This window comes from Loxodonta africana, chromosome 3 (genome assembly GCF_030014295.1).
Source record: "Loxodonta africana isolate mLoxAfr1 chromosome 3, mLoxAfr1.hap2, whole genome shotgun sequence".
In the NCBI taxonomy this organism is placed as follows: domain Eukaryota; kingdom Metazoa; phylum Chordata; class Mammalia; order Proboscidea; family Elephantidae; genus Loxodonta; species Loxodonta africana.
The window spans coordinates 73,086,747-73,108,620 of record NC_087344.1 but is presented as its reverse complement, the minus strand read 5'-3'; the positions used below and the strand labels follow the sequence as shown (position 1 = coordinate 73,108,620).

The following is a 21,874-nucleotide window of genomic DNA, read 5'->3' as shown; positions in this document are numbered from 1 at the left end:
TGTCTCAGCTTTTCTAGCTCAGCATTCCTCAGTTCTTTGGCGATCTCCACATGACATTTTTCTCTCCTTCATTTGTGCCTGCTTGTCTCTGTGCCTAATCTGCTGTATACATCTCAAAAGTGATTAGCTTTAAGACACACTCTACACTGATATGACCTCATTAACATACCAAAGAAAATCCTATTCCCAAATGGGTTTACATCCCAGGTATAGGGGTTAGGATTCGAGCACATATTTTGGGGGAACACAACTCAATTCATAACAAGAGGTGAAAGTGAAGTTACTCAGAGAGGCCAGTTGACTGTGATGTATTGGAATTGGACCAATGACTCACCCTCTCTGGGCCTCTGTTTTCTCATCTGTTAAATGGGGATGATGTCACCTATCTTGCAAGCTTAAATTAAGCAACCTGTAAGAAAGCTTTAAATCTGTGCTTGACGCAGAGTAGGAACTCAGTAAGTGTTGAGTTTGCTAAGGGCTGGGACGCAGCATTGGGTTGTAAGTGAAGCTGGTTAGTTAGAGCCAGCAGAAAATGGAATTGTCTTTTGGCCTGGATTCTGGGATAGGCTGTGGGCCTGGATTTTCAAACATCAGAGCCCACAGTCCCTCACACTGTGTATCTCAGACTTGATGAGGTCCATCGCTCCTTCTCGCTGGTTTTCCTGACTTTTCTCCCAGTTATTTTTTCCTGTCTCTTCTCCGAGTTATTCTTTGCAGGGTTTCTAGGGGTATGTTTCTACGTGAGACATCAGAGCTATGCCTCTGTTCAAAGCGTTTCTTTGGCTTCCCATCGCCTGGGAGCCTGAGATGCAAGAGCTGACTCCTGTATTCTGTCCCCACAAGCCACCTTCCCGAGGATCCCCTGCCCACCAGATAGAGGCAGGAAGCAACTCAGGGTCTCTGGCACAGGGAGGTGGTTAAGAGTTTGCACTCTGGGTTCAAAGCCTCTCTCTACACCAACTGAGAGAGCTTGCACAAGTCATTTGTCTTCTCTGCCCTTTACTTTCTGCATCCCTAAAATGGGACTATTAGTAGCTAACCCAAAGGGTTAAAATTAAATGAGGTAGTATTGACTCTGTCTCTTGAGCGCTCTTGCTCTGTGGGCTCTGAGCTAGTCCTCTCCAGGCATTATCTCATTTGCTAATTTACTAGTGCCTGGCACATAGCCGGAGTTCCTGGGTGTAGTAAAGAATACAAATGATTAATGGGATTGGTTGCTAACTGAAAGACTGGAGGTTCAAGTCTGCCCAGAAGTGCCTCAGAAGAAAGGCCTGACCATCTTCTTGTGAAAATCAGCCATTGAAAACCCTATGGGGCACAGTTCTGTCTGACACACGTGGGGTCAGAATTGCCTCCACAGTAATTGGTACTGGTACTGGTACTGGCACATAGGGACTGCTCAGTAAATGTAAGCTATCATTGTTGTCAGTCGGCACTCACCTGGCAGATCCTAACTCCGAGGGTTGAGAAGAGCCTTGGAAAGAGAGAAAGATACCAGGGAGCACGTAGATTGAATCTTTAGGGGCAGGCAGAGAAGTCAGGGAAGACACCTGATGATGGACCTTTTACAGCAGTGGTTCACACATTTAAGTTGATATCAGAGTCTCCTGGAAGGCTTCTTAAAACAGATTGCTGGGACTCAGCCACAGAGTTTATGGTTCATAAGGTCTGGGGTGAGGCCTGAGAATGTGCATTCCTAACAAGTTCGCAGGGGATGCTGACGCTGCTGGTCCAGGGCCCACACTTTGAGAACTGCTGGCCTGTATTACCGGTGCAGCAGAAAGAGCGTGGACTGTGAAATCAGATAGCCTCGAGTTCAAATTCCTGTGCCACCATTTACCAACCGTTGTAAGCTATCGACATTGGACGGTTAACTCAGTGATGACTCCAACATTATGCCAGGGACTGCCAGTAGGTGACCATTTGTTTGGCACAAAGTTGGCTCCCAGGAAATGTGTTTTCTCTCTCCTGACTTAGCAGGCCATTCATCTTAACCACCCCAAATGTTTTTGTATAAACATGAGCAGAGGTGTTGGCTCAAACTCTCCAGCTCAGGGCTGCCCTGCCCACTCCCGCCCCTGGCCTCCGTCAGCCGTCTCCCATCTGTTCCTCAGGAGGAGCCCTTTGTCATGTTCCGGAAGTCCGACAGGACCCTGTATGGGAATGACCGCTTCGAGGGCTACTGCATCGACCTGCTCAAGGAACTGGCCCACATCCTGGGCTTCTCCTACGAGATCCGGCTGGTGGAGGATGGCAAGTACGGGGCACAGGACGACAAGGGCCAGTGGAACGGCATGATCAAGGAGCTCATTGACCACGTAAGCCCGGCGGGAGCACGGGGAGGCCTGGACCCCGGGGCGGGGGGGCTTGAAGAAGTCCTGTTTGCGTATCAGGGTCGGGTATCTGACAGGCAAGGGCCCAGGAGGCAGGGAGATGAGACAAAGGTCATGGCCTTGCCCTTGTGAGCCCTGATGAGGGAAGCCCTGTATGAAGAAGTGTGCCCTAGCTTTCTCAGGGGTGCAGAGCCTCTCTGCCCTGTTCATGCCCTCCAACTCCCAGACATTCCCCCCCATATAAACAGACATGCACTAGCCCCCATCAAACTCAGCCATCCCACTGGCATCTATGAGGCCCTTCTCATCTAAGGATTCCCTCAGCTCCTCACTCCTTCTGCTTTTTAAGAGCTACCAAGGGATGTCCCAGCCATGTGGGCGAAGTGCCAATATAAGACACTTCACCAAGCCCTGGACCACAGCCTAGATCTGTCACTACTCTGAGTAACTTTGGGTCCAGTGGGAGAGACAGATGGTCCAGGGAGCTGAAGGCTGGGATGAAGGGATGAGCAAAGCTCAGCTGTAGAGGCACCAAAGAAGCAGCTGTTACTCTGTCTGGGCTGGGACAGGGGAGGGGCCCCAGGGAGCAAGGAGCTGGAGCAGGCAGGCAGAGCTCTTGAGAGAAGGAGCAACTGGTGGGTGAGGGGGCCGGGGTTTGTGGGACATGAGGTGGGGTGGATGGACAGAGAGAAGCCACATGCTAGGGGCACCACAGCAGGGGGAATCAGAAGGCCTGAGTTCAAGTCCCGGTTTCTCGTTTATTAGCTTTGCGAACAGGGGTGAGTCACTGGACCTCTCTGAGCAGTTTCCTCATCTGTAAAATGGGCATGTTAATACCCTCTTCCTCATACAATCGTGATACTGGATGGGAAGTCCTAGGTGCAGGACCTGGCCCATGGTAAGCAGTCAGTAGGTAGGTGCTCAGTAAGGGGGAATCACGTAGGATGTGTAAGCACAGGCACCACAGTAGTTAGAAGTCCAGGCTGGAGTCTGATAGACCTGGGGTTCAAGTCCCAGCTTCCCCACCTAGTAGGTGCATGACCTCAGGTAAGTTCATAACCTCCTTGGGCCTCAATGTCTTCACTTCTAAAACAGGGTAATTAGCAACTATCGTAGCACCTAAGGTTGTGGTAGGAGTTAAATGAAGCACCGTTTATACAGGGACACCCGGCACATAATCAGCATTACCTGCCTTCCAGCTCAGGGCCTCTAACTTGCTGGAAGCATTTTCCATCAAAGAATGGGAATGAACACAAGAGCCTGGTCTGCACTCAAAAAAATGTCTTATATTCCTTTTCTCGTTTAATCCTTCCAACAACTGAGTGAGGTAGGTACAGTTATTGCCACCCATTTTACAGATGAGGAAGCTGAGGTGGAGAGAGGTTAAGACCCCCAGCTAGTAAGTGATGGAGCTGGGATTCATAGCTCTCTGCCTCCAAACTGCTATGCTCCAACCTCTGTAAAGAGCCATCCTGACCCCAGAAGCCAGGGCCAAGCTAGGCTCATGCAGTAGATCTTTGCAGTCTGAAAAAATGCCAGCCAAAGTTTAGGGGTTATCGTTACTTCACCTCTCCAGGGTAGGGAGCAGGCAGCATCAGGGCCTTCAGTTAGCCCTTCTGTCCCACTCTGAGGGGAACTGCCATACAGGGACCTTGGAGGGTGGGGCAGGGGAAGGGAGGCCAGAACTCAGAGCAAAAAAGCTCAAGCAGAGCCTAACCCAGTGAAGTGATTTCCTGGGCCCTAGAAAATTGGGCTCCCGTGGAGATCTGGAAGGAGAGGTTAGTGGTAAAAAGCATGAACTCAGCCTGAGTCTGATTCCTACATAGTTAGTATGCTCTTGGGCACGTTTCTTAACCTCTCTGCGCCTCAGTTTCCCCATCTGTAAAAGGGGAGTGATAATAATAGCACCTACCTCATAAAACTGCTGTGAAGACTAAGTAAGTTAATATTTTCACAGTACGTATCAGTATTTATTATTATTTTTATTTCTATCCTTATTCCTTAGAGGCTAGGGTGGGGGGCTTCAGGATGTCCCTTTAGCTCCAGCTCCCTCAACTCGATAGTGAGAAGAATACCTGCCCTGCGTTCTTCTCAGCTTGTTGTGAGACTCAGAGGCAATAACTAGTGGGAAGCAACTTCTAGACTGTAGAATTCAGGATAAACAGAAGGGAGTGGTGTTGTCACTGTTATTAGTAATGACTATAATTATTATGGAAATTAGTCAGCGGGCCCCAGAGGCATCTTATCAGCTCCCCCTGTGCTTTGTGAGTGGGGCTCCGGGTAGGTTCTGAGGCTGTCATATGCAGAGGTGAGGCAGGCTGGTGAGGAAGGGGGAGCACAGGGAGAGCAGAGGCCACGTACAGAGGCGAGCAGGGCTGATGCCAGCCTAGCCATTGCAGCATCCCCAATGGCCTGACAGCACTGAAGAGCACTTTTCAAGGGAGTGTTAGCAGAAAAAGCCAGCGGCAGCCAGACCTTCCTCAGTGGACCTCAGCTGGGGGAAAGGACTGGAGCCTCTTCCCTCGCCAGCATACGGCCAGGCGCAGCTTCAGGCAGCCTGGTCCATCAAGGCCACCGGCCCTGGCAGGACCTTGTTAAACCCAATTCCCTACCATTGATGAGCCTATTAATCCTAGCGTGTTGCCATTTTTAATAACATCATAACCATTTATTAGTGTCGTAAGATAATTAGTCTTCTCGCTAGCTCGTGGAGAGCATGGTAAAGGCATGGCAATATTATTACTTCCTTATTAGTGATCTGAATGTAGGCATAAAAATGATGAATGCCCACCTTTGCAGGAATCTGTCCCTCGAGGTCCATTTGGGCCCCCTGGGTGGAGCCTCTGACCAGAAGTCCTTTCCTGACACTCTCTACACCCCTCTGTCCCATGCTACTTGACCTTCCTAGGAGCCAGGGTGTGGAGGAGGACAGGTACCTGGAGAATGCACCACGCTCCTGCTGGCACCCTCACCTTCCCCAGGTAGCCTCTGACCCTGGGGGCCACAAATGTGATGAGAACAGTGACTCTCAATCCACCCTTCACCCCTCCCTCTTCCACATCGTTGCTCTCTCCATTTTGACTGCCTGCTTTCTTTTATTTCTCCTCACTCAGAAGGCTTCTATTCACATCCATGGCTTAAATTACTCCCATGTGTTTTTATGACTCTGGAGTCCAATAGAAATAGGTTCAAATTCCAGGTCTAGCACATTTTAGCTGACAGTGGGAAAGTTATGCAGCTTCTCCGGCCTCCATTTCCGCATCTATGACATGGGGATAATGAAAGAACTTCCTGCTCAGGGTTCATGGGAAGATTAAATGAGATACAGCACCAAAAATGCTTAGCAGAGTGCCTGGCCAGCAGTAGGTGCTGAGTACACAGGAGCTGGCCTGCTCGTCAGTGCCTTCTCCAGGGCAGCCCTCCTGTCCCAAGTGTGTATCTGTATGGACGTGCTTGCAGTGGGAGAGATGGCCCCCTAGCCAGGGTCATACTGGTGGCCTGGGATCTACATCTTGCCCCCCTGAGTCCACATAGGCAGCCTCAGGGAACTGACAGAGACAGAGGGGACACTGGGGAGTGCTACTTCTTCAGAGGGGAAAGAATGACATGCTAGGGGCTACCCACAGCCACTCCTTGTCTCTATTTTGCTTCATACGCCGTCTTCATCCAGCCCCCGTCTCTGAGTCAGGGAGACCTCCCAATCCAGCCATGCGTATTACAGAGAAAGTGGCATAGCTCGGAGTGTCCGTTTCCTCTGTCTGACTCTTCTTCCAGACGGTGAGTGCCTGAATGGACCGGACTTAACACACATGTGACAGGCATCTGGGAGAGAGCACATGGACCTTCTCACCTTCCCCAGGACATGGCAGTGGGGTTATGACTTTTTGGCTTCCAGCCAGAGCATGCATGGGGAGAGTCTGGGTGTCATAGACATGTCCCCATTGCTCACTGGATCCCCTGTCTCCAACCAGGAACCAGATCATAGTTCTGGCCTGCATACATTGCTGTTAAGAGTGGAACCTAACCACCATTTGTGCAGCTGGGGAAGACTGTGCCCAAGCCACCTACTTCAAGTGGTTGTACCAGTGCACTTGGAATCAAGGCATGCTGGGAGTTCACTTGGGGGTGGGGCAGGATCCTGGATGGAGCAGGGCAGGCTGGAGGCAGCCAGGTTGGCCAGAGTAGTGACTGGGGTGCTCTGGGGAAGCTCAGGATGTCTCCAGGATCTGTCTGAGGAGGACCAGAGAAGCAGGTGGGGGATGGAGGGAGGATTTGGGGTCATGTTGAAATTCACTGCAGAACTGTCAGCTGCCAAGATTTAGCAAGTGGAGACCAGCCTGGGGTAAGGCCTGGAAAGAGCCTAGCAGGGGTCAGGCTCCAGACACACAGGTGTAAGAGAGCAGTATAGCTTTAGGGCTGAAGGGAGTATTGGGTGGGAAACCGAGGTTGGTAGGGGCAAACTCTGCTGCTGAGGACTGCCCACTGGCACAGCCATTCAACAAACCTTTACTAAGCACTGTCTGAGCCTGGGCTTCTAGAGAGCTGAGCAGGGCAGAAGCTCATATACCATTACTTAATTAGCATGCATGGTGCCAGGCAGAGTGGGACCAAGAGAAGTAGAGCAGGAAGGAGGGGAAGCCCATGCAAGGACACATAATCGAGCTGGTCACCACTGAGTGTGACTAATTGCTCAGTCCATGAGTCTGCACCCCAGAAAAGGCTCACAAAGTGTGTTTCTGTACGATCCCTCGGGATGCGGGGAGAAAGGGGAACAATTTCCCTCCCTGGCTCCTGATTGCCATGCATTTCTGGGTTTGGCACAGTGGGCGTGGGAGCCAATCAGGAGCCTGAAGCAGTGTCCGCAGGAAAGCCCCAGAGTGGAGGGAGAGAGCAGAGCAGGCAGGAGGCGAGATGCTGTTGGTTGTGCCTGTGTGAGGCCAGTAGGAGCCAGAGGGCCAGATATGGAGCATGAGAGGTATCTGAGCCCAGCACCAGTGACGTGCTAGGCTAGGGGAGTGATCAGGGTTCAAGCAGCAGGATCCAGCCTCTGTGGAGAGTCTGGAAAAAGACTGGCAGAGGTCAGGACCTAGGCAAACTGGCTTCAGGGAAAATGGGGGTGCTAAACAGGCAAACTGAGACCAGAGCTCAGCCCACTAGGTTGGGGTAAGGAGAGATCAAGACCCTTGTGGGTACTTCAGTACTCATTCTCCAAACAAAATTTTATTGAGCCCCTACTTTGTGCTAAGGAGTCCCTCGGGGGTGCGATTGATTACAGGCAGTCCCCGGGTTACGAGTGTCCGAACTATGTACAACCAATAGTTACAAGCCAACCTCCTTTAGCCTATCATGTTAAAAAGTTGAGGTGCATGCAGTGGTTCGTAATAACAAACAGGCACTATTTTGTATCAAAACATTACTATTATTATTGCTGTATGATTATGTTAAAGATGTTTTAGAGTATCTGGAAGTCTTTTTTAATGTTTTATGCATAGAGACATACACTATATAGTATATACTAAGACAGACATTTGACTAATTGACATTAAATACAAACCATACCTAACTGTTCTGACTTACATACAAATTTGACTTAAAGACAGATTTGCGAATGGGACTTGTTCATAATCTGGAGACTGCTGTATGCACTCAACTACTAACTGAAAGGTTGGAGGTTTGAACCTACCCAGTGGTGCCTCAGAAGAAAGGCCTGGCAATCTGCTTCCAAAATGTCACAGCCTTGAAATTTTTTTACTTTGTGCTGATTGAACCCAGGGTTTGCATTAGTTCCTAGAGATACAGCAGTGAGTGAGACAAGTATAATCCCAACCCTCTCAGAGTTTATATCCTAACAGAGGGTCTGGATATTTAACAATGATTTGCAAATAAAAATGCAGTTGTGGGAAGGGCACTGAGGGGCAGTACCAGGGACTATGCAGTATGTAACCTAACCTAGTCTGTCGGAGAAGGCCTCATGCCTCCAGCTCCCTTAGCCTCAGCTAGAGCAGCCCCTGGTAGACTGATACCACCGTCAGGGACCTATTGGGTGGGGATGAGAACTTCTGGTGAGAGGAAATGGGTCCTGGGATGCATCTATCCCTGGGCACTGTGCCTGTGAAGCAGGGTGCACCTGCCAATTCTTCCTGAAAGAGAGGCACAGGAGGGCCTGCTGGGGCTCGGGAATCGGGCAGTTCTCTCAGCCCTGAAAGGCTGCTGTCAGCTCAGGAAGCCGACGTGTGAATCACGGGTGTTGGTAACTGACCCATCAGTTGGGATTTACCGTTTCATCTCTATTCCGACGTGTGGGTTGTTCAAGATGTTGGTTTATTAGGTTAATGTCCTGGGCCTTTCAAAGGGCACAGTGTTTTTTTAAGCTTGTGCGCTGGTGAGTCATCAACAGACACTGCCTGTGACTTGGTTTACCCTCTTGAAAACTACCATGCGCTCAGCCAGCTGGCTCTCAGGACATGCTCAGTGGGTGTCTCTTCATCCTCATTCATTCATTCATTTCCAAAATCCCCACTGAGGGCCTACTGTGTACCAAGCACTGTGCTACACATGGGGAATGCAACAGTGAAAAGAAATGGGCTCAGGCCCTGCTCTCATGAATTTAGGGTCCAGTGGGGGAGAGAGACCCAAAGAATCACCCAATACCTCTAAAATCACAGCCATGATCAGTGCGAGGAGCAAAAACTATCCAGAGCTGTGAGAGCAATCACCAGGGACCTGCATTCACCTGAGGATGTTGTCTGTGGGAGTGCCATTTGAACTGAGGTCTGAAGGAGAAGTAGGCATTAGCTAGACAAAGAGTCTAGGAGGGAAGGGGTTCCAGGTGCAGAAAACTGTGTGTGCAAAGGCCCTGAGGTGAGACAAAGCATGGCTGGGAGGGACTGAAAGAAGGCTACTGGGCAGAGAGCAAGGCAGAACATGATGCTAGGTAAGGCTAGAGAGGCAGGCAGGGGTAGATCTGTTTTCCAGCATGGTAGCCACCAGTGACACGTGGTTATTTAAATTTAAACTTTAGTTCATTGAAATTATAAATTTAATCCCCTATCCATACTAACCACATCTCAAGTGGTCAATAGCCACTTGTGGTTGGTGGTTACCATATTAGACAGCACAGACACAGGGCGTTTCATCGCAGAAAGTTCTTCTGCACAGCACTGGGCTGGATCTTGTACAGCTTAGCATCCTGTGGAAGAATGTTTTGTCCTGTGGGTATCCCTAACATGTTTTAAGCAGCACTGGGGGCAAGGAAAGATTCTAGCTAGAGAAACATCACTTCAGGAAAAGTGTAGAAAGCAAATTCCCTGGATACCACATACCAGAGATGTGAGCAGAAATCCAGCAGACAGAGCCCCAGGGATAAGTCCTCCAGGTGTGGCAGGAGTGAGACTTTCCTTCTGCTATGGAAGCAGAAGGAATGAGGCCCTGGGGAAAGTGGGGACATGTTAGCATGTTCCTGCTGCCATGAGGCTCCCAAGCCAGACCAGGCGGTGTAAAGCATATGCACCCAGGCTGCTGGGGAAGCTCCAGTGGCAGCCATGGTCAGGAGCCAAAGTCAAGTTTAGGTCTCTGGAAATGCAACCCTAGGCTCAGGAAAGGGCAGGGCTGGCCCCAGTCATAAGAATGGGACAGGTGGTGGGGGTGGGGCCTGCAGCAGAGATGTAAGGGGCTCCATGCATCCTGCACAGAGTCTAAGTACATGGCTTATATGGGAAAGTGGTAAAATGTTGGGCTTTGAAGTCACCGTGAACTGGGTTCAAGAACTAGTTCAGCCACTCACCAGCTTGAATAAATCTCCTAGCCTAACTGAGCTGCAGCATCCTTGTCTGGAATATGCTGACAATGTTTACTGCCTCGTGGGGCTACTGGGAGGATGGCATAAGGCAATATACATAGCACACTTAGTGATGCTTGGCATGTGAGAGTCATCCATTAATGATACCATTAGCCGTTGCCGCCAAGCACATTCCAGCTCATAGAGGCCCTATAGGACAGAGTAGAACTGCCCCATAGGGTTTCCAAGGCTGTAATCTTTATGGAAGCAGATTGCCACATCTTTCTCCCACAGAGCAGCTGGTGGGTTCGAACCTCCAACCTTTCAATTCAGCCGAGCACTTAACCACTGCACCACCAGGGCTCCTCCATTAATGATGTTGTCGTTGTTATTGTTAGGTGCCATCGAGTCAGTTCCAACTAATAGTGACCCTGTGTACAACAGAACAAAACCCTACCCAGTCCTGCATCATCCTCACAGTCATCCTTATGCTTGAGCCCATTGTTGCAGCCACTGTGTCAGTCCATCTCGTTGAAGGTCTTCCTCTTTTTTGCTGACCCTCCACTTTACCAAGCATGATGTCCTTCTCCAGGGATTGATCCCTCCTGATAACTTGTCCAAAGTATGTGAGATGAATTCTCACCATTGATGATAAACCCGTTGCCGTCGAGTGGATTCCCACTCATAGCAACCCCATAGAGTTTCCAAGGAGCGCCTGGCGGATTTGAACTGCCGACATTTTGGTTAGCAGCCATAGCACTTAACCACTACACTACCAGGGTTTCCTAGTGATCCTTATTATTTTAACTATAGCAGTTAACTATAACTATGGGCAAGCAGGTGGTCCTGGGAGATCACAACTAGGAAGCAGAGCACAGAGGTGGAGAATTTGTTGGAGACCATACTAGGGAATCCAAGTAGGCAGCTGCCAACAGGGACACCAGACACAGGTAGCTGGATTCCAGGGAGCAATCTGGGGCTTAGGGGGCAGATCTTAGTACCTGGGGAGAGCTCCACCTGACATCGCTGACAAGTTGCCAGAACTGAGACCCTGGTCACAGCCCTATTCTTACAGCCTGATAGGAAGCTGCCCAGGTGTCACTTTAGGGTACAGGGCCAGGGTCCAACCAGTGACCAGAGTAGCTAGATTGTTGTTTTTGTCATTGTTAGCTGCCACTGAGTCAGCCCCCAATTTGTGGTGACCCCATGCACCACAGAACAAAACACTGCCGGGTCCTGCGCCATCCTTATAATCATTTGTGGATAGGATCACTGTGATCCACAGGATTTTCCTTAGGTGAATTTCAGAAGTAGAACTCCAGGCCTTTCTTCCTAGTCCATCTTAGTCTGGAAGCTTCACTGAAGCCTGTTCAGCATTATAGCAACACACAAGCCTCCACTGACAGGTGGGTGGCGGCTGCGCATGAGGTGCGTTGGATGAGAATGCAACCCAGGCCTGCTGCACGGGAGGTGAAAATTCCGCCACTGAACTACCACTGCCCTCTATTGAGGCACAAAACACAGAGCTAGACCTGGTTGAGTAATTCTTGCCTTCAGTCCTGGGAGCTGGGAACACAGTAGAGCAGGAGGGGCCAAGTGACCTCATGCAGGGATGGAGGGGAGTAGGACGAGGCTGGAGCCTGGTGGGTCCTGGCAGATTCTTGGTAACTGGAAAGTTGCTTAAGGGGATGAAATAATGTCCTATGAGAGCAGTCCTTCCTGGGTCCAGAGGTTTATAAAAGGTCCAGAAAGGTCCTTGATGAGGTCAACAGGTCACCCATCAGACCAGTGAATGTGTTGGACAGGTCAGAGGTTTGGTTCGTTCAGGGTCATGATTACTGTCAATACCAGAGCAAAGACCAAGGAGCTTCTCTGAGCCTCAGTTTCCCTGTATAAAAAAACATGGCATTGGAACAGATGTTCTCGAAGGTCTCACGTCCAGCTCTGACATCCTATGATTTTATGAATCATCCTCAAAGAAAACTTCCACAAGTGGGAAAAGCCTGCCAAGATTGGGCCTTTCATTCTGAGTAATGAACTGAAACAGCTAAGGCTTGACATCTGTTCCAATCTTTCAATGGAAGTTGGACAAAATAATGCCTTTTTCAGGGAAATCATAACCAATGGTGAAATGGAGTTTTTTCCTGCCTAAACCAAAAATGAAGTGGAGAACTCTAGTCTTCCTGAAGCCCGAGGGAGCGCACACATCAAAACTCCACCTGCACGTTGACCAGTTGCCTTGCTGCTGTAGACGTAGAATGCCGTAGACACTCGCCCCACCCAGAACCTTATTATAGCCAGAGAGCGGGAAGGCTGGAGGGAGATTCTGGGGCCCCTGAGAGGGCCCGGGGGAAGAAAGGTGGGCCTGTGGCCCTGTGGTTGGCTTCCTTGCCAGCCCCTGGAACATTTCGGAACAGGCATTAACTACGAACACCTAGATTCACTGCCACCAACTCTCTCATCCAACTTGCCGTCAAACACCAAAGAAAGATTCATCTCCATTGACTTAGAGATTCTCCCAAGAAGCCACTCCAGACCCCAGAGGCAATTTTCAGAGACCAGTTCCAAATGCGTTCTGAGCAAAACTCAGAATTTTAGAGTCAGAACAAAAACCAACCCTGTTGCAGTCAAGTTGAATTCTGACTTGCATTTTACAGAGTAGAACTGCCCCATAGGGTTTTCTGGGCTGTAATCTTTATGGAAGCAGATCACCAGTCCTTTCTTTTGTGGCGCTGCTGGGTGGGTTCGAACCACCAACCTTTAGCCTAGGCCAGGGCACTTTCCACCACAGCCCCAGATGGCCCCATGCCCTGCAGCCTGGCAGTCCCCACCCTCTCCACCCCATTTCTAGACTCTCCCTCCCACAGGAAGACGAGCTTCAAACCACTAGGAGTCCAGAGGGAGATGAAAGGGTCCTAGACTTAGTGAGAAAGCAGGGAGAACTGCCTGCCACTCACTCAACCTGAGCTTCGGTGACCACAGAGCAGAGATGGGGAAACTCCGGATCTTCTGGAAAGAGGCTTGCTGAGTTTCTGAGATCAAGGAACGGGCTGGGCTTCTCATCATGGTTTCCAGCTTTCCTGACACAGATTCTTCCCTCAGCAGTTCTCGATTCAGGGAAATGGTGACTTGCACACTGAACATTTGTGAGCTTCATGGGGAGGGAACGACAGGGAAAGGATCCAATTTGCAGGGATTCAAAATTCTGGTTTGGGGGTCTGTGTCAAAAATTTCCCTTCCTGTAGCTGTGCCCAGTTTTGATGGCAGAGGAAGAAGGACAGGGCTAGTGGTGCCTTCTGGCTCACTGCAGCCCTCCGACCCATAACCTAGCCTGGGTGAGGGCCACAGGCCAGACCCTTCCTGCCCACTCCCTCAGGGATGGTAGGCTGAGACGGAAGATGACTTAGGACTGCTGACTCTCAGCCTTTCTTTAGCTCTTGAGAGGGCTTGGCATTCCTCCAGATGAGAGGCTGACAAAGAGAGTGGTCTGGTGGTCTCCATGCTCCTAGGGATAAACTCTAATTCCCAACCTGGCCTTCAAAGCCTTGGAGGACCTGGCCCCAGCTTCATCACCATGGCCAAGCCTTGCCCTTGCTCTCTGCTAACCTCAGTGCACTGCTGTCAATTAGTTTCCTATTCCAGAACTTTGTACCCACTCTTTGTTTTCTCCTGCCCTCCCTCCCATCCTCCCTCCCCAGCTTTGCCTTGTTTTTCTGATTTCTTTGGATTTCAACTCAAATATTCCTTCCTCTGGGAATTCTTCCCTGGCCCATAGACCTCAGAGCTCCCCGTTGTTTTCCACCATAGTGCTCACTACAGTTGTAAGGACAAGGTTATTCGGTGGGCGTTTCATGAGGGAAGAAAGCATGTCTGTGTGGCTGAGTTCTATATCCCTAGTGCCCAGCAGATCTCATAAAACTTTGAATGAATGAGTGAATAGATGGATAGAGCTGGACCGAGCTAATGTGTGGCTGCCTAGAGGCTGTTGTCTTGGGAGGCGATCTCAGAAGCAGAGCCCCCCATTGGCAAAAGGATCTGTAGCCCCAGCCTCCCATTCTGTTCTGAGCCATCTGAGGAAGGGAATGATAACCTAGTTCACACTCTGAGGAGTAAATATCCACAGAAGCCCAAGGGGCAGCCTCTCAGAGAGGACCATTACTAACAATGTTATAGAGACTAATAGGGGGCTTGGAAATGGTGAAAGAAGCCACGAATCAGCTGCAGCCCCATCCGTGCTCAGGAACTCACAGGTGAGTAGGCTGATAAGATCCGCACTCACGCGGCTGCGTTTACTGCTATTCAGGCTGAGCAGGTTAGTGCCTTGCCATGAGCGAAGCAAGCTTGTGGAAGTTTAGAATTGGAGATTATCCGGGAGGGCTGCATGGAAGAAGTAGCATGGTGCAAAGGAATATGGAAGGTGATAAGAGTTGGACAACGGGGAGAGGGCATTCTAACCAGGAAGCAGTGTGTGCAGAGAATGCAGGTGAAGGGCGAGCAGTTTAATGGGGCCTCACGTAGGAGGAGAACAGTGAGGTGAGGCTGGGAAGATGGGATGGGATTTGAGATGTTTAATCATAGAAAGCTCAGGCCCCAGAGATAGAACTTTAATTATACTCCTCATTAAAATCGTGATAGACTAAAATTTAACATATGAGCCTTCCTAACCTTAGCCACCACGCGCCCCCCCCCCCCCGCCACCAACCTGCCAAAGAAGCCTCTGTCTTTGCCTGTTCAGTTTCTTCCCTACCCTGCCTCTCCGAAGATGATATTATCCTTCCCTGACTGGTGGTTTGGACTTTTAGGATATAAAGACTATCAAGAATGGGGTGAAGCAGTTAAGAAGTAGATGGGAATGGAAAGCAGGTTTAATAAGGGTTGTTGTGGATTTTGTGTCCCTTTCATGATGTTTGAAAGACACAAATAAGGAAAATGCACTATTTGTAAAATATTGTAGGTTGCTGGACTGCATTTATTTGACAAAGCGTCCTTTTGAGAATGGACCACCTGGGTTGCAGCTTTAGTAGGGTTCCATTCTCTGCATGTTTTATATCAGTGTTGACTTCTTCAAGTCCGTGAACTCTTGGAGAACAGAGGTTAAGTCTGATTTATCACTGTTCCCCAGCACTCTGGACGTTGGCCTGGTACAGGAGGACAGTTAGTAAACATTGACACTGGTGGGTAGTTAGGTGATCTGTGGTTCAGGCACCTGACTCCACTTCATGACCTCATCCCTCCTCCACCAAGAGTCAGTGTTATATTCCCTGCTAGTCTAAGGCTTTGATCATCTTCTGTCTGTCTGTCTGTCTCTTTCACTGCAGAAGGCAGATCTGGCCGTGGCCCCCCTGACCATCACCCATGTCCGAGAGAAGGCCATCGACTTCTCCAAGCCCTTCATGACGCTTGGTGTGAGCATCCTGTATCGCAAGCCCAACGGCACCAACCCCAGTGTCTTCTCCTTCCTCAACCCCCTGTCTCCAGACATCTGGATGTACGTGCTCCTCGCCTACCTGGGTGTCAGCTGTGTCCTCTTTGTCATTGCCAGGTAAGGGCGATGCCTTGGTTGGAGATCTGACCCAGGGTTGAGGGTTTAGGAAGCCAGACAAGTCCCCACATCCTTAGGCCTTGGCACAGAGGTCCTAAGGTTCAAATCCCTTCATATCGCTCAAGGAGCATTCCATACCCGCCCCAGGCTTGGCTCACCCTGTCTTCACCCTGGTCTGTGTTTATGATTCTGAGATGAGCAGTTAAATTCCAGGACCCATTAGCACGCTCAGAGAAGTTAAGTCTTTGCCCAAAGCTGCACCATCTCTAGCTGGGCACCTGGTGCGGCAGGCTTAGGTGCATTTACATTTTATTGGTGGGCCCAGTGGGTGACTTAAAACTTGGAAAACAGCCTGAGTCCATCAAACCCATGACGGTAGGGGGAACCCCACCAGATGCCATCAAGTCAACTCTGATTCATGACAACCTTGTGTGTGTCAGAGTAGAACTGTGCCCCATATGGTTTTCACTGGCTGATTTTCAAAAGTAGATCTCCAGGCCTTTCTTCCAAGATGCATCTGGGTAGACTTGAACCACCAACCTTTTGGCTAGCAGCTGAGTGTATTAATTGTTTGCACCACCAGGGAGTCCTTATCGGAGGTGATAGTGGTCCATAAACTCACACATATGCACACATGCAGAAACATGGCACACACATACATACCCATGTATCTTTGAACACATGCAAGCAACATGCTTAATACATTTGGTTGTTCACATGAAGTAGGAGGTCACTAGGGGACAGGTTTATTTCAGTGTTTAGAGAGTACTTCGTGTTTGCCAAGCACTGTGTTTTACACTTTACAGCCATTAATAACCCTCACAGCCTCTCAAGAAGGGGAGAAATCTGAGACTCAGAAAGACTCAGTACTGCCAAGGTCACACAAGCAATGCGTGGCATATTCAGCATTTGAACTGAGGTCACCGAGTGTTTCATCTGTGAACTACCTCTTTGGCCGCCTGGACATCTGCCCTCTGTCCCTGACCCTGGCCCCAAATTGGCGCTGGCTTGGGTCAGTTCCCCCACCCCCTTCACGGCTGCACCCTCTGCTCCCTCCCTCCAGGCTCCAGCCCCAGCCCCTGCCCTGGTTCTTTTTTCTCTAAATCCTAATGAGGTGCCAAGAAAGACTTCTCTGGAGAGGCAATTTGAGATCCAAGGACTTGGTGTTTCAGCCTTTTTTTCTTCCACTTTTCAAAGCCTTTTCCCCACCCTTTCTCTCCCTACTCCCACACTGAGGGAGACCAAAGGGAAAGATGTGAGAGATAAAATTGCCCTGCCTGAGAAGCCTTTTGCTGCCGGCCTGGTGCTGGCGTGTCCACCTTGCCTCGTGGGCCCAGCCACCGCAGCTGAGCCGGCCACGGAGAGGCCCTCATTACGCCTCTTGTCTCTAATGGTCCAACAAGCCTTTGAAAGCCAGGAGCCACTCTCGGAGCTCTCACCATAATTTAGCAGCTCCAGCCAGCCTCAGCTCCCCACCCCCTCGGAGCTACTTCAGCTCTGCCCACTGGACCTGTTTCCCCTTCCCCCGCCGATTCAGATTCCTGTCCTTTAATCAGCAGGCAGCAGTGACCAAGATGTGTTCCACCCCTGCTTCTTGGCTAGCAAGGCAGGAGCCCCTTCCCACGTTAGTCTGGGGAGATTTTCTGGAAGAAAGGAGATTTCTGGAGCTGCTGGAATGACACAGGACATGTAAGGAGAGTGTAGGGCTGAAGACATGGGTCTTGGCCACAGAGCCATGACCAGCATCATTGTACAGTTGTCACATTGCACTGTACTCACACAATGTGATTCACAGCCATCCTGTCAAATCCTTACAACAGTCCTGTGAGGTAGGTATAATTATTCCCATTTTAGAGAAGCAGAAACTGAGGCTCAGCAAAACTAAGTCATTGACCAAAGTCGAAAAGTTTTTTCTTGGTAGAGCTGGGCTTCAAACCTAGACCTGACCAACTTCCATTCAGAGGTGGCAAACGCAGGTGCCTACAGGGACCAGGCAGGCAGCATAGGATGTGAAGCAGGTTAAGCCATAGGCCATAGGGAGTGGTAAGGACTGCAGCAAACAGGAGAGCACATACCCTGGCTAACAGGGGAAGCCACAATTCGGCTCCAACAAATGGTGCTATAGAAATGCAGGCCTAGTGTTGCCAGAGTTTCTGATTTTTAGAAAGACACTCATATTTTTATGTGGCATCTCATGGTTTTTATATATGGCCATTAATTTTATTTTTTACAACACTCTCAGGGTCAAGCACAACTATCTGTAAGGTGGATGTGGCCCTCTGGTCCCCCCTATGTGCCATGTGCCCCTTGCTTGTAGTCCATGCTTGCTGCTGGAGATCTGGACACAGCTGCCCGTACCCCAAGAGATGGGGTCTGTCAAGGGTGGGCAGGTCCACAGCCTCTCATCTCCATGCTATTGACTATATTACCTCTTCCTTGTGGTATTTTAGTGCCTGTGACCAGCATGTGTCCCTAAGTGGTACAAATGGTTTTGCTTGGTCGTTAATTGAAAGGGTGGAGGTCCGAGTCCACTCAGAGGCATGTTGGAAGAAAGGCCTGGCAATCTACGTACAAAAAATGAGCTATTGAAAACTTCGTGGAGCACAGTTCTACTCTGACACACATGGGGTCACCGTGAGTCAAGAACGACTCCATGACAACCAGTTTGTGGTCATTTCCTTTGAAAATTCCCATCTTGGTTTGAAACTTCACTTTGGAATTTCCCATCTCTTCCTATCTGGAGGATCTTTCAGCTTCATGAGAATGAAATCCTTCTCACATGAGCATTGGTGATCAATGCATAATTTTTAAAAAGCTTTTAGGAGAGAGATGGAAAAGAGAAGTTATAATATCACACCTCATGGGCCACCAACAAAACCAAACCCAGTGCCATCGAAAGGGCGCCAGTCTTAAAAACAAACAAAAAACAAACAACCCCATTAAACATATGTCCCCTTCCAGGTATCTTGTCTCACCCCTGACCCCTCCAGCTGAGGGGTTTTCTCCAGGGTCTCTTCGTCTCTCCACAGTGTCATGCTTCCTCCCAGTTTCTTCAGCCTCACAGGTCCTCACCTAGAACAAAGAGTCCCCCAGTTACCAAGTCTCCTCTTCCATGGAAGGCAGTGGGGGGATTTTAAATAACAATTTTTTTCTCCTGTGACATAAGAGGCCCTGGTGGCGCAGAGCTTAAAGTATTCAGCTGCTAACCAAAAGGTCAGCAGTTCGAACCCACTGGCTGCTCTGCAGGAAAAAGATGTGACAACCTGCTTCCATAACGATTTACAGCCTTGGAAACCCTATGGGACAGTTCTACTCTGTCCTATAGGTCGCTATGAGTCGAAATCAACTCAACAGCAGTGTGTTTTGCATTTTTTGTATTAGTATATTCAAAGAGAAAAATTATACACCACACCATTCTCTCCAGGGGGTGGGTCATGGAGTTCTTTCACTTTCTCATTGTACTCCTCTGTACTGTTTGAATGTTTTATAAAGACTGTGCTTTACTCTTTTCCCATTTTCAGTTTTTTTAATTATACGAGTTATTCAAAAACACATTTTGACTCCCCTCCCCAGAGGTAGTTGTTCTTCACTGCCATCACTGTGGCCCCGATTCATGGCAACCCCACGCACAACAAAACAAAATGCTGCCTGGTCCTGAGCCATCCCCATGATCAGTTATAGATCACACCGTTGCGATCCATAGGGTTTTCACTGTCTGGTTTTCAGTAGATTGCCAGGCCTTTCTCCCTGGTCTGTCTTAGTCTGGAAGTTCTGCTGAAACCTGTTCAGCATCATAGCAACACACAAGCCTCCACTGACAGACAGGGGTGGCTGCACATGAGCTGCACTGACTGGGACTCGAACCTTGGTCTTCTGCATGGAAGGCAAGAATTCTATCACTGAGCTACCCAAGAGGAAATACTGTTATTTTTTAAATATGCATCCCTCCAAACCCTTTGGTAGGCATTTACATACAAATGTACATAAAGATGGATGTATTGTATGTCTTTAGGAATGTATTTATATAAATGTGATATTGTTCTTATTCTTATTACTTTTTTAACTGAACAATGTGCATTGAAGATCTTTTCCTGTTGGTACATCCGGAAGTATCTTGTTCTCTTTTAACAGCTTCGTGATATTTCAAAGTAGGGTTATAGCAGAGTTTATTTAATCATTCCTCTATTGAAGGACATTTAGGTTGTTCCCAGTTTTTTTGCTATTACAAACAATGCTTTGATAAACACCCTGCGCATTTCTCCTTGTGCGCACGTACGAGTGTTTTCTCTAGGATGGATAATGAGAGACAGAATTGCTAGGTTGAAGGGCATGTGCACTTTAATTTTTGCAGATACTGCTGAATTACTTTTATAACTAGAAAAGGGCACTAACAATAAAGAACCAGAAAAAATGGCCCTGATTTCCCATTCCTTGCTTCCCCAGCAGAACAATGAGGAAATTGATGCTAAAGTGGTTGGCACATAAATGTTTGCTAATTCACAATCCCCTGTGGCGTGGACATCCCTTCCCTCCCATCTCCTTGCAGTTCAGCCTCACTGCTACCCTCTTCCTGCTGCAGGTTCAGCCCTTATGAATGGTACGACGCTCACCCCTGCAACCCCGGCTCCGAGGTGGTGGAAAACAACTTCACTCTGCTCAACAGCTTCTGGTTCGGGATGGGGTCCCTCATGCAGCAAGGTATGTACCCTCTCTTGGGGCCTCCTCTCCCCAGGGACCCTTCAGCATCTATGGAATCAACAGAGCCATCCCACTTCCCAGTGGTAGCCGGCTGGGCCATTGGAGATAGCTGGAATATGCAGAATGGCCTGGCTATGCCCAGGTGCTGACCCTCCACCACTGCCCTGACTGGGCTTGGCTCAAGGTCAGAGGCTAAAGCAGATAAGCCACTCCTCACCTGTGGCATGCAGGGTTCATCCCCAGCACCTGCTGCTCCAGCTATGGTGGACATAAAGCATCCTGCTTGCTGGGGCTGATCCCGCAAATGGTCTCACCACCATAGAATCTAGCTGAGCAACGTTGGGCTGTGGATAGGGGGAGACTGGAGGCAGGGAGGCTGGGTGGGGAGGCCATTGCAGGAATGAGATGATGAGGCCTGAACTGCGGCCATGTCCATGGGGTTGGACAGAGATGGCCTAAGAGACCTTCAGGATGTAGCATGGGAAGAACTCATGGCCACCTGGCCGTGGGGAGTCTGGGGTCAGAGGGCCATGGCTGATGTGGAGACTTCAGCCTGAGTACATCAGCGATGGGATGACAGAAGGACACCATCTCTCACATTGCTGGAGTACAGGCCAGTGTACAGCAGCCTGGCCCGGGATGGTGTCCCACCCTTTGGAAATATCTGTAGCTGCTCAAATGTCTCAGAAGGCAGAGTATGCTCTACCTGCAAGAAGTGTGATGTAGAGATGGCATGGGGCTGGAGGGTAGGCACAGGGAGAGAGAGGGTCCCCAGCCAGGAAAACCCCCGACAAGGAGAACCCTTCCTGGCTCTGCTGGCTGGGAGCCTTGTGTGCATTGCCTCTACCTATGGAGTCAGCATCCAGAGCCTTTCACTGCCTTATCTCAGGGAATTGGGGACCACGAAAGTTTCTGCCTGTGTTAGGGTCCTACTGAGGGGAAGTGGGTGAACTAGGGGGTGAGAAGAAGAGCTCCAAGGGCAAAGGAAACTCCTCGTGCCTCACTCATCTATGTGCATCCTCAGGCCCCAGCACACACTGTGGTCCTCAGTAGATATCCATCAGCAAATGCCGAATGAACGACTGATATCCCAACGTGTCCTGAGTGCCTGCCCTATGCCAAGCCCTATTCTATGGCCCCACCACCATAGAATCTAGCTGAGTAAAATTCAGCTGTGGATGGGGGGTAGGGAGGAGACAGGAGGCAAGGAGGCTCAGGGGGAGGCCACTGCAGGAATGAGATGATGAGGCCTGAACTGGCATATACCCATGGGGGTGGAGGGACAGAGATGGACTGAGAACTTCAGGAGGAAGGTGAGTGAGGAGGAGAGGGAGAGAGAAGTCTGGCCCACATTGCAACCCCAGAGACCACTCAGCCAGGGCAGAGGCAGGAGCTGGGGAACGTCCGGCAGAGCCTGGCAGAACTCACCAAGCCAACAGCTAAAACAAGTGATTCTCCCTTTGGGGGAGCAGCTCAAGCCCTAGCTTGGGGCAATCAGGCAGGTGAGGTGGGGGGGTGTGGGAG

The 21,874-nt window shown here is 49.8% G+C and overlaps 1 protein-coding gene across 2 annotated transcripts in view; it reads left to right on the top strand.

Annotated features, from left to right (window-relative positions):
* Positions 1-21,874, top strand: part of GRIK3 (glutamate ionotropic receptor kainate type subunit 3) — a 245,760-nt gene that overhangs the window by 207,395 nt on the left and 16,491 nt on the right. For both annotated transcript variants that reach the window (XM_064281738.1, XM_064281739.1), the window contains exons 10-12: positions 2,115-2,318; positions 15,429-15,652; positions 20,232-20,350. In XM_064281738.1, the coding sequence (XP_064137808.1) occupies positions 2,115-2,318; positions 15,429-15,652; positions 20,232-20,350 (547 nt within the window). The remainder of the gene's footprint in view (positions 1-2,114; positions 2,319-15,428; positions 15,653-20,231; positions 20,351-21,874) is intronic.